This window comes from Lolium rigidum, chromosome 5, assembly GCF_022539505.1.
Source record: "Lolium rigidum isolate FL_2022 chromosome 5, APGP_CSIRO_Lrig_0.1, whole genome shotgun sequence".
NCBI classification, from domain to species: Eukaryota; Viridiplantae; Streptophyta; class Magnoliopsida; order Poales; family Poaceae; genus Lolium; species Lolium rigidum.
Window position 1 is genome coordinate 234,021,852 of NC_061512.1, and position 15,058 is coordinate 234,036,909.

Below are 15,058 nucleotides of genomic sequence, written 5' to 3' on the forward strand. Positions count from 1 at the left end.
ACCTCTTTGCAATATGGTGTTTTTTCATCAAGCATGCCCCTATTTTCAGCGAAGTTGTTCAGACTTCTCTTTGATTACTTATTTTAGCTGCATAGAAATGAGTAATGCTTTGGTTCAATGCAGGTTTTAAGGAGGCAACAACAAGCAAACTCCCCGTAGGAAGTAGGAACTCTGCCGAGGTATGGATAATGTTTGTTTGCCACACACATGCGAGTTCACTAGATGACACATATGACATTCTCTTCAGCTGTTGCATTTCCAGATCATTTTGTCTTCCTATTTGTTTAGTACCAGCTTTTGATGTCTCTGATTGCTCTAATAGTTTTTTTATATAGATATTATTCTTATATGTCAAAACTGTTTTGAAGAAGTAGAAATAGATGATGTGTTACTACATTTACAAATTTTGCATGTGGTTGGTTGGCAATGCTATAAGCTGAAGAATGACTCTATAATCATGTGGCTAACTGGTTGTAAGTTAATTTGTTTCTTTTCACCCAAAAGTATAATCTTTACAAACAGCGTTTTTAGGTGTTAATATGCCTCTGTATGTTCCACTATTTTAGAGTGATATTTCTTTTTTTTTGTGGGTGTTTATTTTGGCATCTCATATTTCTGATATCTCTAGAACTGAACAGTGTTTGTGTTCTTCTGAAACTTAAGCCTTTTCTTTTCTTCGTCTTCCAAGGATGGCTGCTATGTAATTCAAGTGCAACTTTATGAAATCAGGATCCACTAACGAACTTACAAACCAATTATTTTGTTTATAAGTAAGCCATAATTTCATATATTTAATTGCTTCTTCCATGGTTAAAAGGGCAAGCTTGGCAGCTGAGAACAAGTGTGCATGTGAATTCTTTGCCTGTTAGTGGTTGCTAACCATTTTCTTCCAGGTTTATCTATGATTTAAGAATATCCTCATCAAGATGCCATGCAGTTTATTGCTTTGTTCAGAGCTTATGTCACGCCTCAGTACCTGGGAATACTATGACACTCGAAGAACAGTTATCCAAGGGACTACAGGCTTCGGGGAGTTACCATTCAGAATGGGAGGCGGGATTTATTTAAGCCTTTTTTCATTTCCTTTTACCACTGCTGCGTTTCGTCCGGTTTAACTAATGAGTGTAACACCTATAAAGGCTAGAAGAGGTGTGTGTGAATCGTTCATCTGTTTTCGAACTGAGGATATTCACGTAAACTATATACATATATGTATATGCAATGTTCATCTGCGAGTTGAACATTCAAGCCTTCATGTTCACTAAATGACATAGGCATCCTCAATGGACCTGCCGAAGATAGTACCCGGGGTTTACTGAAGGCCCACTACTCGAAGAATAAAGAAGATTCGGAAGTCCAAGATATTATTAAGGAAAGTTAGAGTCGTAATAGGAAGCATTATTTGTAATCTTGCGGGATGAGTTAGAAACCTTCCCGGACTCTGTAACTTGTACAATACTAATCCCTCGGCTCCGCCTCCTATATAAGGGGGAGTCGAGGGACAAAGAAAGCATCGAATCATTGTTTCTAAAACCCTAGTTTCATAATCGTCGAGTACTTTTCGCCTGAAACCTTCGAGATCTACTTGCCCTCTACTTCCAACTAAACCCTAGTCTACAACCCGTAGGCATTGACAAGTTAATACCTTGTCAATTGGCGCCGTCTGTGGGGACGGTTTGCTACTTTTATCCGTATCAACAGATACGAAGAAAAATCCTAACGGACGCGTTAGGTACCCGATAAATTTGACTGGGACTCGACAGAATGGTAAGACCTTAAGCGGCACCTGTCGAAGTTTACACCAGTATCCCGAGATCATGTCCAGGGACGTGATCTTGAAGTAGGTTTTCGCGGATTGCCACTAGAGCAGTTAACTAGTACCTGATCCGTCAGATGAACTAGCCCCAACTACCATTATCCCTGTACAATATAGAAATTTGTGTGAAGAAATATAGAAAAGTTTTAAGTTGTCGAGTAAAAATAAAAAGTGGAGATTTTCCCTGACTCTACGATTCAAGCAAAATCTCGGGGGCTACTGACATAGGCATCCCCAATGGGCCTGCCGAAGATAGTACCCGGGGTTTACTGAAGGCCCACTACCCGAAGAATAAAGAAGATTCGGAAGCCCAAGATATTGTTAAGGAAAGTTAGAGTTGTAATAGGAAGCATCATTGTAATCTTGCGGGATGAGTTAGAAACCTTCCCGGACTCTGTAACTTGTACAATACGAATCCCTCGGCTCCGCCTCCTATATAAGGGGGAGTCGAGGGACAAAGAAAGCATCGAATCATTGTTTCTCAAACCCTAGTTTCATAATCGTCGAGTACTTTTCGGCTGAAACCTTCGAGATCTACTTGCCCTCTACTTCCAACTAAACCCTAGTCTACAACCCGTAGGCATTGACAAGTTAATACCTTGTCACTAAATGTGATTTAGTCATCATTGTTTCGAAGCAATTACCTTTGCAAGTCTGACAACAGCTTCTTCTCATTGCTCAAGTTTCCGTTCATTGTTAGAAGATAAAATTATATTAATTCACTAATATAATCTTCCATGTAACTGTATAATTATGTTCAGTACGATCCTTCATTTGATATATTGCAAAGACCCATGATTTTTTTATTCAGCTTGGAACAAAGTAACCTTGAAAAATGGTTTTTTTTTTGCCTTTTGCTTATTGCTGTCTACTGTTGGCTTCTTTTCCTGTAGACAGTGTTGGGCCTCCAAGAGCAGAGGTTTGTAGAACAGCAGCAAGTTTTCCCTTAAGTGGATCACCCAAGGTTTATCGAACTCGGGGAGGAAGAGGTCAAAGATATCCCTCTCAAGCAACCCTGCAATCACGATACAAGAAGTCTCTTGTGTCCCCAACACACCTAATACACTTGTTAGATGTATAGGTGCACTAGTTCGGCGAAGAGATAGTGAAATACAAGTGGTATGAATGAATATGAGTGGTAATAGCAATCTCAATAAAATATGGCAGCGAGTAAATATGCAGTAGAACTTGTTGGAAACGGTGTTTCAATGCTTGGAAACAAGGCCTAGGGATCATACTTTCACTAGTGGACACTCTCAACATTGCAATCATAAAGGAATATAAATAAGCACTTCACTATGCTATTCTGAATTACTCTCTGGCAAGATAACGAACTCTAATTCATCATGTAGGCAAACCTTAAAGATGTATTCCCAAGTACTAATAAACACCCCACGCTGTCATTGTGAGCATTCATAGGAGGTACTAACACACCACAATTTCATAGAGACATCCAACTCAAATCATAATTCAGTGAACAAGTATTCTGTGAAATATAGCCTAAGAGACCCACACGGTGCACACACTGTCACCTTTACACACGTGGGACAAGGAGTCTCCGGAGATCACATAAGTAAAATCCACTTGAATAGCATAACGACATCTAGATTACAAAGCTCATCATATGGATCTCAATCATGTAAAGCAGCTCATGAGATCATTGTATTGAAGTACATGGGAGAGAGATGAACCACATAGCTACCGGTACAGCCCTTAGCCTCAATGGAGAACTACTCCCTCCTCATGGGAGACAGCAGCGGTGATGAAGATGGCGGTGGTGTCGATGGAGATGCCTTCCGGGGGCACTTCCCCGTCCCGGCGGCGTGCCGGAACAGAGACTCCTGTCCCCCGAATCTTGGCTTCGCGATGGCGGCGGCTCTGGAAGGGTTCTCGTACCGTGGCTTATTCCCCTCGAAGTTTTAGGTCATGACGGCTTAAATAGGCGAAGAGTCGGAGTCAGAGGGGCTACGGGGCAGCCACACAACAGGGGGCGCCCCCCCCTGGGCCGCGCCGCCACCATGTGTGGTGGCCCTGGGTCTCTCCTCTGGCCCCTCTTTGGTGCTCTGGAAGCTTCCTTGAAATATAAGATACTGGGCGTTGATTTCGTCCAATTCCGAGAATATTTCCTTACTAGGATTTCTGAAACCAAAAACAGCAGAAAACGAGAACTGGCACTTCGGCATCTTGTCAATAGGTTAGTTCCGGAAAACGCATAAAATCATCATAAAGTGTGAACAAAACATGTAAGTATTGTCATAAAACAAGCATGGAACATCAGAAATTATAGATACGTTGGAGACGTATCAGCATCCCCAAGCTTAGTTCCTACTCGTCCTCGAGTAGGTAAACGATAAAAACAATAATTTCTGAAGTGACATGCTACCAACATAATCTTGATCATACTATTGCAAAGCATATGAGATGAATGAAGTGATTCAAAGCAATGGTAAAGATAATGACTAAACAACTGAATCATATAGCAAAGACTTTTCATGAATAGTACTTTCAAGACAAGCATCAATAAGTCTTGCATAAGAGTTAACTCATAAAGCAATAGATTCAAAGTAAATGCATTGAAGCAACACAAAGGAAGATTTAAGTTTCAGCAGTTGCTTTCAACTTGTAACATGTATATCTCATGGATAATTGTCAATACAAAGTAATATGATGAATGCAAATATGCAAGTATGTAAGAATCAATGCACAGTTAACACAAGTGTTTGCTTCTAAGATAGAAGAAAATAGGTAAACTGACTCACCATAAAAGTAGAAGAAAGGCCCTTCGCAGAGGGAAGCATGGATTGCTATATTTGTGCTAGAGCTTTTATTTTGAAAACATAGAAACAATTTTGTCAACGGTAGTAATAAAGCATATGTGTTATGTATAAGATATCCTACAAGTTGCAAGCCTCATGCATAGATTACCAATAGTGCCCGCACCTTGTCCTAATTAGCTTGGATTTACATGGATTATCATTGCATAACATATGTTTTAACCAAGTATCACAAAGGGGTACCTCTATGCCGCCTGTACAAAGGTCTAAGGAGAAAGCTCGCATTGGATTTCTCGCTTTTGATTATTCTCAACTTAGACATCCATACCGGGACAACATAGACAACAGATAATGGACTCCTCTTTAATGCATAAGCATTCAATAACAGATAATATTCTCATAAGAGATTGAGGATTGTTGTCCAAAACTGAAACTTCCACCATGGATCATGGCTTTAGTTAGCGGCCCAATGTTCTTCTCTAACAATATGCATACTCAAACCATTGATCATGTTAAATCACCCTTACTTCAGACAAGACGAACATGTATAGCAACTCACATGATATTCAACAAAGGTGTAATAGTTGATGGCGTCCCCAGAAACATGGTTATCGCTCAACAAGCAACTTATAAGAAATAAGATACATAAGTACATATTCAATACCAAAATAGTTTTTAAGCTATTTTCCCATGAGCTATATATTGCAGAGACAAAGGATGGAAGTTTAAAGGTAGCACTCAAGTAATTTACTTTGGAATGGCGGAGAAATACCATGTAGTAGGTAGGTATGGTGGACACAAGTGGCATAGTTTTTGGCTCAAGGATTTGGATGCATGAGAAGTATTCCCTCTCAATACAAGGCTTAGGCTAGCTAGGTTGTTTGAAGCAAACACAAGTATGAACCGGTACATCAAAACTTACATAAGAACATATTGCAAGCATTATAAGACTCTACATTGTCTTCCTTGTTGTTCAAACACCTCACCAGAAAATATCTAGACTCTAGAGAGACCAATCATGCAAACCAAATTTTAACAAGCTCTATGTATTTCTTCATTCATAGGTGCAAAGTATATGATGCAAGAGCTTAAACATGATCTATATGAGCACAACAATTGCCAAGTATCAAGACATTATACCATTTACCACACGCAGCATTTTCCGTTTCCAACCATATAACAATGAACCAAGCAGTTTCAACCTTCACCATGAACATTAAAAGTAAAGCTAAGAACACATGTGTTCATATGAACCAGCGGAGCGTGTATCTCTCCCACACAAGCATGCATTTATTCAAACAAAAACAAAAACAGAAACAAACAGACGCTCCAAGTAAAGTACATAAGATGTGACGGAATAAAAATATAGTTTCAATAGAAGAAACCTGATAAATTGTTGATGAAGAAGGGGATGCCTTGGGCATCCCCAAGCTTAGACGCTTGAGTCTTCTTGAAATATGCAGGGATGAACCACGGGGGCATCCCCAAGCTTAGAGCTTTCACTCTCCTTGATCATATTGTATCATCCTCCTCTCTTGATCCTTGAAAACTTCCTCCACACCAAACTCGAAACAAACTCATTAGAGGGTTAGTGCATAATCAAAAATTCACATGTTCAGAGGTGACATAATCATTCTTAACACTTCTGGACATTGCACAAAGCTACTGAAAGTTAATAGAATGAAGAAATCCATCAAACATAGCAAAGCAGGCAATGCGAAATAAAAGGCAGAATCTGTCAAAACAGAACAGTCCGTAAAGACGAATTTTTTAGGTGCACCAGACTTGCTCAAATGAAAATGATCAAATTGAATGAAAGTTGCATACATATCTGAGGATCACTCACGTAAATTGGCAGATTTTTCTGAGTTACCTACAGAGAACCCTGCCCAAATTCGTGACAGCAAGAAATCTGTTTCTGCGCAGTAATCCAAATCTAGTATCAACCTTACTATCAAAGACTTTACTTGGCACAACAATGCAATAAAATAAAGATAAGGAGAGGTTGCTACAGTAGTAACAACTTCCAAGACTCAAATATAAAACAAAAGTGATGTAGTAAAATAAAAACATGGGTTATCTCCCAAGAAGTGCTTTCTTTATAGCCATTAAGATGGGCTCAGCAATTTAAATGATGCACTCATAAAGATGAGAGTTGAAGCAAAAGAGAGCATCAATAAGCAAATTCAAAACACATTTAAGCCTGACCCACTTCCTATGAAAAGGAATCTTGTAAATAAACAAGTCATTTAAGCATAATGCAACAAGCATAGGAAAACTAGACAAGCTCAACTTCAAGATTTTCAGCATATAGAGAGGTGTTTTAGTAACATGAAAACTTCTACAACCATATTTTCCTCTCTCATAAAGATTTTCAGTAGCATCATGAACAAACTCAACAATATAACTATCACATAAAGCATTCTTATCATGAGTCTCATGCATAAAATAATTACTACTCCCAACATAAGCATAGTCATTCTTATTAATTGTAGTGGGAGCAAATTCAACAAAGTAGCTATCATCAAATATAGGAGGAATATTGTAATAATAATCAAATTTATCCTCCATAGTAGGCGGCACCAAAAGACTACTATCATTATAATCATCATAAATAGGAGGCAAAATATCATCAAAGAAAATTTTCTCCTCAATGCTTGGGGGACTAAAAATATCAAGCTCATCAAAACCAGCTTCCCCAAGCTTAGAATTTTCCATATCATTAGCAACAATGGTGTTCAAAGCGTTCATACTAATAACATTGCCATTAGCATGCAAATAAGGTTCCATAGGTTTTTTAATTTTTGCAACACACCATTTATGTCTTAACTCGGAAAATAGATTAAAAAGCTCACAGTTGTTTTCCATTATGCCTTACTAGTGTTTAACAAGAAACAAAAAGATGCAATTGCAGGATCTAAAGGAAATAGCTTCGAGCACTCACCCAGAAAATAGGTTAGTTGCCGGGATCCGGAGTGTGAGTGCCTTTTACCTTTCCTCCCCGGCAACGGCGCCAGAAAATAGCTTGCTGTTTCATCGTTGGCTTCTTTTCCCGTAGACGGTGTTGGGCCTCCAAGAGCAGAGGTTTGTAGAACAGCAGCAAGTTTTCCCTTAAGTGGATCACCCAAGGTTTATCGAACTCGAGGAGGAAGAGGTCAAAGATATCCCTCTCAAGCAACCCTGCAATCACGATACAAGAAGTCTCTTGTGTCCCCAACACACCTAATACACTTGTTAGATGTATAGGTGCACTAGTTCGGCGAAGAGATAGTGAAATACAAGTGGTATGAATGAATATGAGTGGTAATAGCAATCTCAATAAAATATGGCAGCGAGTAAACATGCAGTAGAACTTGTTGGAAACGGTGTTTCAATGCTTGGAAACAAGGCCTAGGGATCATACTTTCACTAGTGGACACTCTCAACATTGCAATCATAAAGGAATATAAATAAGCACTTCACTATGCTATTCTGAATTACTCTCTGGCAAGATAACGAACTCTAATTCATCATGTAGGCAAACCTTAAAGATGTATTCCCAAGTACTAATAAACACCCCACGCTGTCATTGTGAGCATTCATAGGAGGTACTAACACACCACAATTTCATAGAGACATCCAACTCAAATCATAATTCAGTGAACAAGTATTCTCGTGAAATATAGCCTAAGAGACCCACACGGTGCACACACTGTCACCTTTACACACGTGGGACAAGGAGTCTCCGGAGATCACATAAGTAAAATCCACTTGAATAGCATAACGACATCTAGATTACAAAGCTCATCATATGGATCTCAATCATGTAAAGCAGCTCATGAGATCATTGTATTGAAGTACATGGGAGAGAGATGAACCACATAGCTACCGGTACAGCCCTTAGCCTCGATGGAGAACTACTCCCTCCTCATGGGAGACAGCAGCGGTGATGAAGATGGCGGTGGTGTCGATGGAGATGCCTTCCGGGGGCACTTCCCCGTCCCGGCGGCGTGCCGGAACAGAGACTCATGTCCCCCGAATCTTGGCTTCGCGATGGCGGCGGCTCTGGAAGGTTTCTCGTACTGTGGCTTATTCCCCTCGAAGTTTTAGGTCATGACTTCTTAAATAGGCGAAGAGTCTCGGAGGGGCTACGGGGCCACCACACAACAGGGGGGCGCGCCCCCCCGGGCCGCGCCGCCACCATGTGTGGTGGCCTTGGGCCTCTTCTCTGGCCCTTCTTCGGTGCTCTGGAAGCTTCCTTGAAATATAAGATACTAGGCGTTGATTTCGTCCAATTCCGAGAATATTTCCTTACTAGGATTTCTGAAACCAAAAACAGCAGAAAACAGGAACTGGCACTTCGACATCTTGTCAATAGGTTAGTTCCGGAAAACGCATAAAATCATCATAAAGTGTGAACAAAACATGTAAGTATTGTCATAAAACAAGCATGGAACATCAGAAATTATAGATACGTTGAAGACGTATCACTTATATGTTGGAGAGATTATTCCTTCCCTCGATGTTGAAGACTAAAGCTCTTCGGTGCCCCATTAGCTTGGCACAGATTTTTATTTTAAGGAGTTCATAGGAGTTATTTTTGTAAAATCTAGCTAAAAAATATATTACAGTATCATATTTGCAGTTAATTTTATTGTCGTTATATAAAATAAACATTGATACAAGGTCTACGGGATCGTGCGCTAAGGCGCACATCTAAATCTAGTTTTATACTAAACAAGTTTACTTCAACATAGCTGATATATCCACTGACCTCGCTTGTATTTTTAGAGCTTTGAATATAATATCTTCAACACTATTTTTAAGTATAGGCAAGCCTAAAAAATAGGCATGCTCAGGCTCATCTATGTGTGTATACAACTCTGTTATTGATCAATACAAATACAATTGGTTCTGAGAAATAAGAAATATGTTGTGTTAATTTTTATTTTTTACTCTAGTTTGGGATACTAAAGAAAAATATCATAAAATGAACTATAAAACTAAGAAATGAAACTATCACATTAATTCAGAAATTATTTTATGTCCAATAGTATGTTCAAGTGCACTTATATGTGTGCTTGCCCTTTATTTCTGAAATAACTACGGAAACACGATTGAAACAACTAATGTAATGGAACATTCTAGCGTATAGGAGTATCAAGTTTGGGTATAACCAAATCATGAATTATATCTATAAGAAATTCACGATTTCTAATGTGCCACCAAGTAGTCTTCGAATCCTTTCTTTCTTGTAACATGCATAGGTTTAGAGTATAGACTTGTGCACTATAAAATAAATTAGTGTGCTTCGTTTGTCCCTATTTACATGGCGCCATCGATTTTTGACCAATAATACATGATAACTTTGTCAAATAATTGTACTACTGAATACTTGTTAATTATCAATAGAACTTAGATTGCATGATTTTTGTATCAGATATCTGGTCGTCCATCAATAATGAATATGGGTAGTGCACAAATACAAGATATAGTCGTCATAAGTTAGCCAACTTCGTATGAATTCGGATCACAAAATAACATTATCAATATCAGAAGGAGTCATGTAGAGTAAGTGTGGAGCACAATAATGGTGTAGTACACAAGTTCAAACCTGAGCAACATATGACATTAGATTGAGAGAGGTTGAAATTTTAGAGTAAAGAGAACCCAATGCTTGATTATAAGTTTGGAATGGGTGTCAATGTAGCCGAAGACGATGAAGGTATGATAATTAAATAGGAATCAAAGAATTTGGTACTGCAAAGCTAGGTTGGAGAAGTGTGTATATTGTGTTTTAAGTGTATGGATATGCGTAAAATAGCGAGCGATTCTACCATCTGGATTTCATCAAGCAAATATAATCGATTTCCCATCATGTTCTTTCCCGACCAAGATCATAGCACTACCAACTATAAGCCCTAAGACCACTTTACCAGCTGCGAGTCTTTCAGAACCATAATGTGTAGGCATAACAATCACATAACACTGTTCCACGAATATTACATCCAAAAGAGTGACCACGCACAACACAACATGATGTAGTGCGCAAGATAAGAATAGAATTGATTTGGTTTTTGGTTGATGGATCATGTGCTAGAGAATTAATCAGCACATGTCTGAGTGATGGCCATAGAAGATAAGTCAAGCATCATGTTTTAATTGTTGTCTTAAGGATATGTGATGTGTTGTTCATTTTTATTAACAAGTCTTACTTCTACCCTTTCTAAGATAGATGTTTGTTTACCAATGATTATTTTAAAGTTTTAACACTTAGCTGGATGAGCTAGTCCTAAATCCTATGCTCAATTGAAAGTTCAATCACTTTGGAAAGTCCTATTAAAAAGTCCTAAATTTGTCTAGATTTTACATTCATGAATGCAATGCACATATCTATGTTTCTTGTGTTTATAGCCTCTAAACATGGAATATTACATAATGTTACCTGCCCACCCATGGATGCCACCTGAGTTACAACAGATTCCCGCACCACACAACATAGTAATTGTTGTTGCATCACATATCAAGTGTTACGACTCGATGTTCGTGAGGGGTGAACAACAGTGAATATGTTTTTTCAAGCTATGTAAAGGAGGTTAAGAACATTCTAATTTTGCCAAACACTCTGGCCATGCTTGAATGGCAGTATTCCCCCATGGAAAAGTAACAATATCGCTATGGGAGCTTTCTATGCACATTTCAGGAAAGGCTTGCAGGTTGATGGATCGACTTGATCGAAGTAAAAGATTTAGGAGTCATTGGTGAGTTATAGTCTTCAAAACGACAAACCATTGAGAAATGCAGTCTTGAGGTAGTCGGTGAACATAATGATGTAGCTTTGTTATGCTCATGCTTAGACCTTTTTGCTAGTCATGTTTGTCGAAGGCATCCATCATAGGTCATTGATCTTGCATCGCCAATCACACATTCATTTATTTGTTCACAATTTCAAATCACTTTAAAGGTACTATGAGTTTATTTGTTTAATTTCCTTCTAATGGAACTTCTATACATTTACAGGGCATGTGCTACTTGTTCCAATGGATGATGCCTGAATTTTCTTTACTAGAGATATATTCGGCACCTTATGGACATTCTTTTGGATCAATGGTGTTGAATCTACTTGTCACTTGCACCGGTATACTTAGGCTTATGGTGTTTATGCAAACCTCACCGGTAATTCTTCAATGTTGGTACATGATATAGAATTTATTGAAGAGGCATGTTTTTATATATTCCTCACATGGTTGTATAAGTTGATACTCTTGTTTTTTTTCAAAAAGGGGAAATACACGGCCTATGATGCATATAGGTCTATTAAATTATTACTCGGTCATGAAGTTCATTACAACGGATTACAATTCATGGGTCACAAAGTGTTAATACACGTGAAAAGCTAATAACATGAAGCTCCTAAATATCAAGATGCTATTCTATTATGAAAACATCAGCGGGCACCGGTTGAACAAATTTGTGCAACCATTTCCAAATTTTTGCATCTAATAGCCATGTCCTACCCACGTTTTAAATTACGAACAAATTTTGAAATCTCAACCTTTTCCCAAAATCTGAACATGTTTGGAATTTGAAGTTTTTTTTAAACCGTTGATATTGAAAAAGTTCAAAATTTTAAAACATTCAGATTCAAAATCTGTTCACTTCATAAAATAGTTCATATTTGAAAATATTCAATTTTTTAAAACGTTAAGATTTGCAACCGTTCATACTTTAAAAAAATGGAAATTTGGAAAATATTCAGATTTTGAAAAAGTGAAAATTTGAAAGAAAAAAAAAGGTTCATAAAACCCGACCTGAGGTTAACCAGACAAATCCAAAAAAAAAATCGGCACAGAAACGGCGACACGAGAGTGCGAGACGGAAAGCTAATGAAAGCCGAAACGGCGAGACGAGCGAACGAGACACAGGCACGCACGCACACATTTCCGTCCCTCGCTCCGCCCGCTGCCGCCGCCGGTTCCATTGCCGTTCACCTCCGGCCACCGTCCCTATCCGGTCCCTGCAGCTCTGCACGCCCTTCCGATCCGTCTCAGGGATGGAATTGCGATCGGACAGTGCCCTCACCCTTCAATCGCTGCCAGGACCTCCCCCTCGTTCCCCGCCACGGCGCTACCCCTACCCACACGGCGGCGGCGGCGGAGGGGACCGGATCAGCGCCCTTCCGGACGACGTGCTGCTCCACGTCCTCGCCCGCCTCCGCTGCGCCCGCGCCGCCGCCCTCACGAGCTCCGTCTCCCGCCGGTGGCGCGGCCTCTGGAGGCACCTCTGCGACCTCACCTTCCGCGAGATCGCCTTGGGCGCAGTGAACACGGCCCTCCGCCAGGTCGTCTGCCCCGCACTATCCCGCCTCGAGGTAGAGATCCCCGAGGAGCACAGGATCATGGACCCTGCCCGCGTATCCGCGCTGCTCCACGCCGCCGCGCGGCTCGCCCCGGCGGATCTCGTCATCGATCTCTGGGGGCACTGTAAAGATCGTGACTTTCCCATCGAGATTCCTTCCTTCGAACGCGCCACCTCGATCAAGCTACGCGTGGTCAACCTGTATCTAACACTACCGGCGGGGGACATCGACGAGTTTCCCGGCGCTGGAGAGGCTGTCCGTCGCCGGCTGCCGCTTCGGCGGCATGGCTGAGATGATCACGCGGTGCCCGAACCTGCGCGTGCTGGAGGTATGCGGGTGCTGGGGCCTCGACACCGTCAAAATCCACTCGCCGACCATCGAGGAGCTTGTACTGGACAATAACGGTGTACTGGGTAACCTTGATGTCGTAGCCCCAGTGCTCGAGCAGTTCAGGCTGCAAGCCACCATGGGCAGGGACTTCAACGTGCTATTCTCAGCGCCGATGGTACGGTATCTCTGGTGGTGGTGCTCGTGCGAGCAGCGGAATGTCGGAATCGGCGAGGCTTGGTACCTGAGAAGCCTGGATCTGTGGACAGAGGAGAGTGCCTACGTCTTACAGCTCAACATTGATTTTTCGGTGCGTCTTCTCTCCTGCTAGCTCAATTTACCTTACCTTGTGCTACTAGTATTCATGCTAGGTTGTCTTAATTAGTTGGCATACATGTCTTAGAATCAAACAATGAAAAGTGAGTTGATTTGTTTTATATCCTTTTCATGGAACTTTTATACATATACAGACGCATATGCCTGTGGACCATGGCTTGATTCAACAGATAGCACAGCTTCCTCAATTTTCTGTTCTCAAGATATATTTGGCAGCATATGGACATGTTTTTGGAGCACCAGTGTTGGATCTACTTGGGACTTACACTGGTATACTTAGACTTAAGGTGGTCATACGAAACTTAGAGGTGATTCTTCAATCTGTGTACCTGATATAAATTTTATTTTAGAGACAGGTTTTTATGTATTCTTCAGATGGCCGTATAAGTTGATACTTGATACTCATCCATGAGTAGTTTTTTTGGGAATTCATAATCACGGACACTTCACATTTCTTTCAGAGAACACAAGAATGCCTGCCAGGTTGCCTTTGTGATGCATCCCGGCCATACTGGAGAAGTCAAAGTATCCCGCTGCTGTTTCTGGAAGAAATAGAAATAGATGGTTTTGAGGGCACTAGCCATGAAGTTGATTTCTTGAAACTTCTATTCAGATGCGCAACTCTGATGAAAAGAATGACCGTGAGGTTGTCCCGTAAGGTTTTCCCAAGTGATGGAGCACACGAGGAAATGCGCAAGATTTTCGAGGCGTATGCATCCGTGGAATGCTTAGTTTATGGCAGCTCTGGGCGGGTTATTGACATATGATTCTAATTGTGACAAGAGAGGACATCCCCAGTCTCCATCTTATCAAAATTTGAGCTACTGCCGTGTCTTCCTTAGCCTAGTCTTGGTGTTCTGCTGAAGATTTACTGCAATGCACAGACCATTTGGCTGTCCTGGATTATTTTCTGTCAGGTATGAACTTGGTTGGCAGCATTACAGGTCCGAGCATAAAAGAAGAATGGAGTGAGACGTGAGGGAGGTAGCTCACTGGACCTGAAAATTGTGTTTACGGTCCGTAGTGTACAAGTGGTAGATGCCCAATTGATGATATAGATAGCAGGGGCTATTTTTCGTGTGTGGTTGCCTTGTTTGGCCAGTGTCCGTTAGTGTGTAGATGCAGCTTGTACTGCTGTTTATACCAACAATTACTTGTATGTATAGTGGGTGCCGTAAATATGTTATCAGAAACAGATATAATGTATAAGCAGATTTGATTAATCTGGCCCAGAATGTAAATTGCCTTCCTAGTCTTCGGTTGTGTGGCTGACAGAACATTCAGAGCTTGGGACACTGCTACCCTGAGCATATGGCACATCGTTTGGTCGGTGTTATACTAGTATGAAAGTTGCTCGTAATTTCCTAGTCACTTGTTCAGAAGAAGAAGAAAGCGGTTTTATACATGGGAAACGATGCACTAACGGTTATATCAGCACGCAATCCAAAGCAAGCAAGCAGCAGTGAA

At 40.6% G+C, this 15,058-nt stretch overlaps 1 protein-coding gene across 1 annotated transcript; it reads left to right on the forward strand.

The window, feature by feature from the left end:
• The first annotated feature begins 13,220 nt into the window (after positions 1-13,220).
• Positions 13,221-14,825, forward strand: LOC124657252. The gene is made up of 3 exons (XM_047195834.1): positions 13,221-13,565; positions 13,726-13,899; positions 14,053-14,825. Exons 1-3 carry the CDS (start codon positions 13,221-13,223, stop codon positions 14,356-14,358), a joined length of 825 nt encoding a protein of 274 aa, XP_047051790.1. The 3' UTR covers positions 14,359-14,825.
• Positions 14,826-15,058: the final 233 nt, after the last annotated feature.

What these genes read in the sequence shown, in the direction of transcription:
- LOC124657252 (XM_047195834.1), top strand. Translation starts at nt 13,221, where the DNA reads ATGATCACGCGGTGCCCGAACCTGCGCGTGCTGGAGGTATGCGGGTGC. An exon ending in AGCTCAACATTGATTTTTCG is followed by an intron (nt 13,566 to 13,725) that starts GTGCGTCTTCTC and finishes ATACATATACAG; the next exon opens with ACGCATATGCCTGTGGACCA. An exon ending in TGGTCATACGAAACTTAGAG is followed by an intron (nt 13,900 to 14,052) that starts GTGATTCTTCAA and finishes CATTTCTTTCAG; the next exon opens with AGAACACAAGAATGCCTGCC.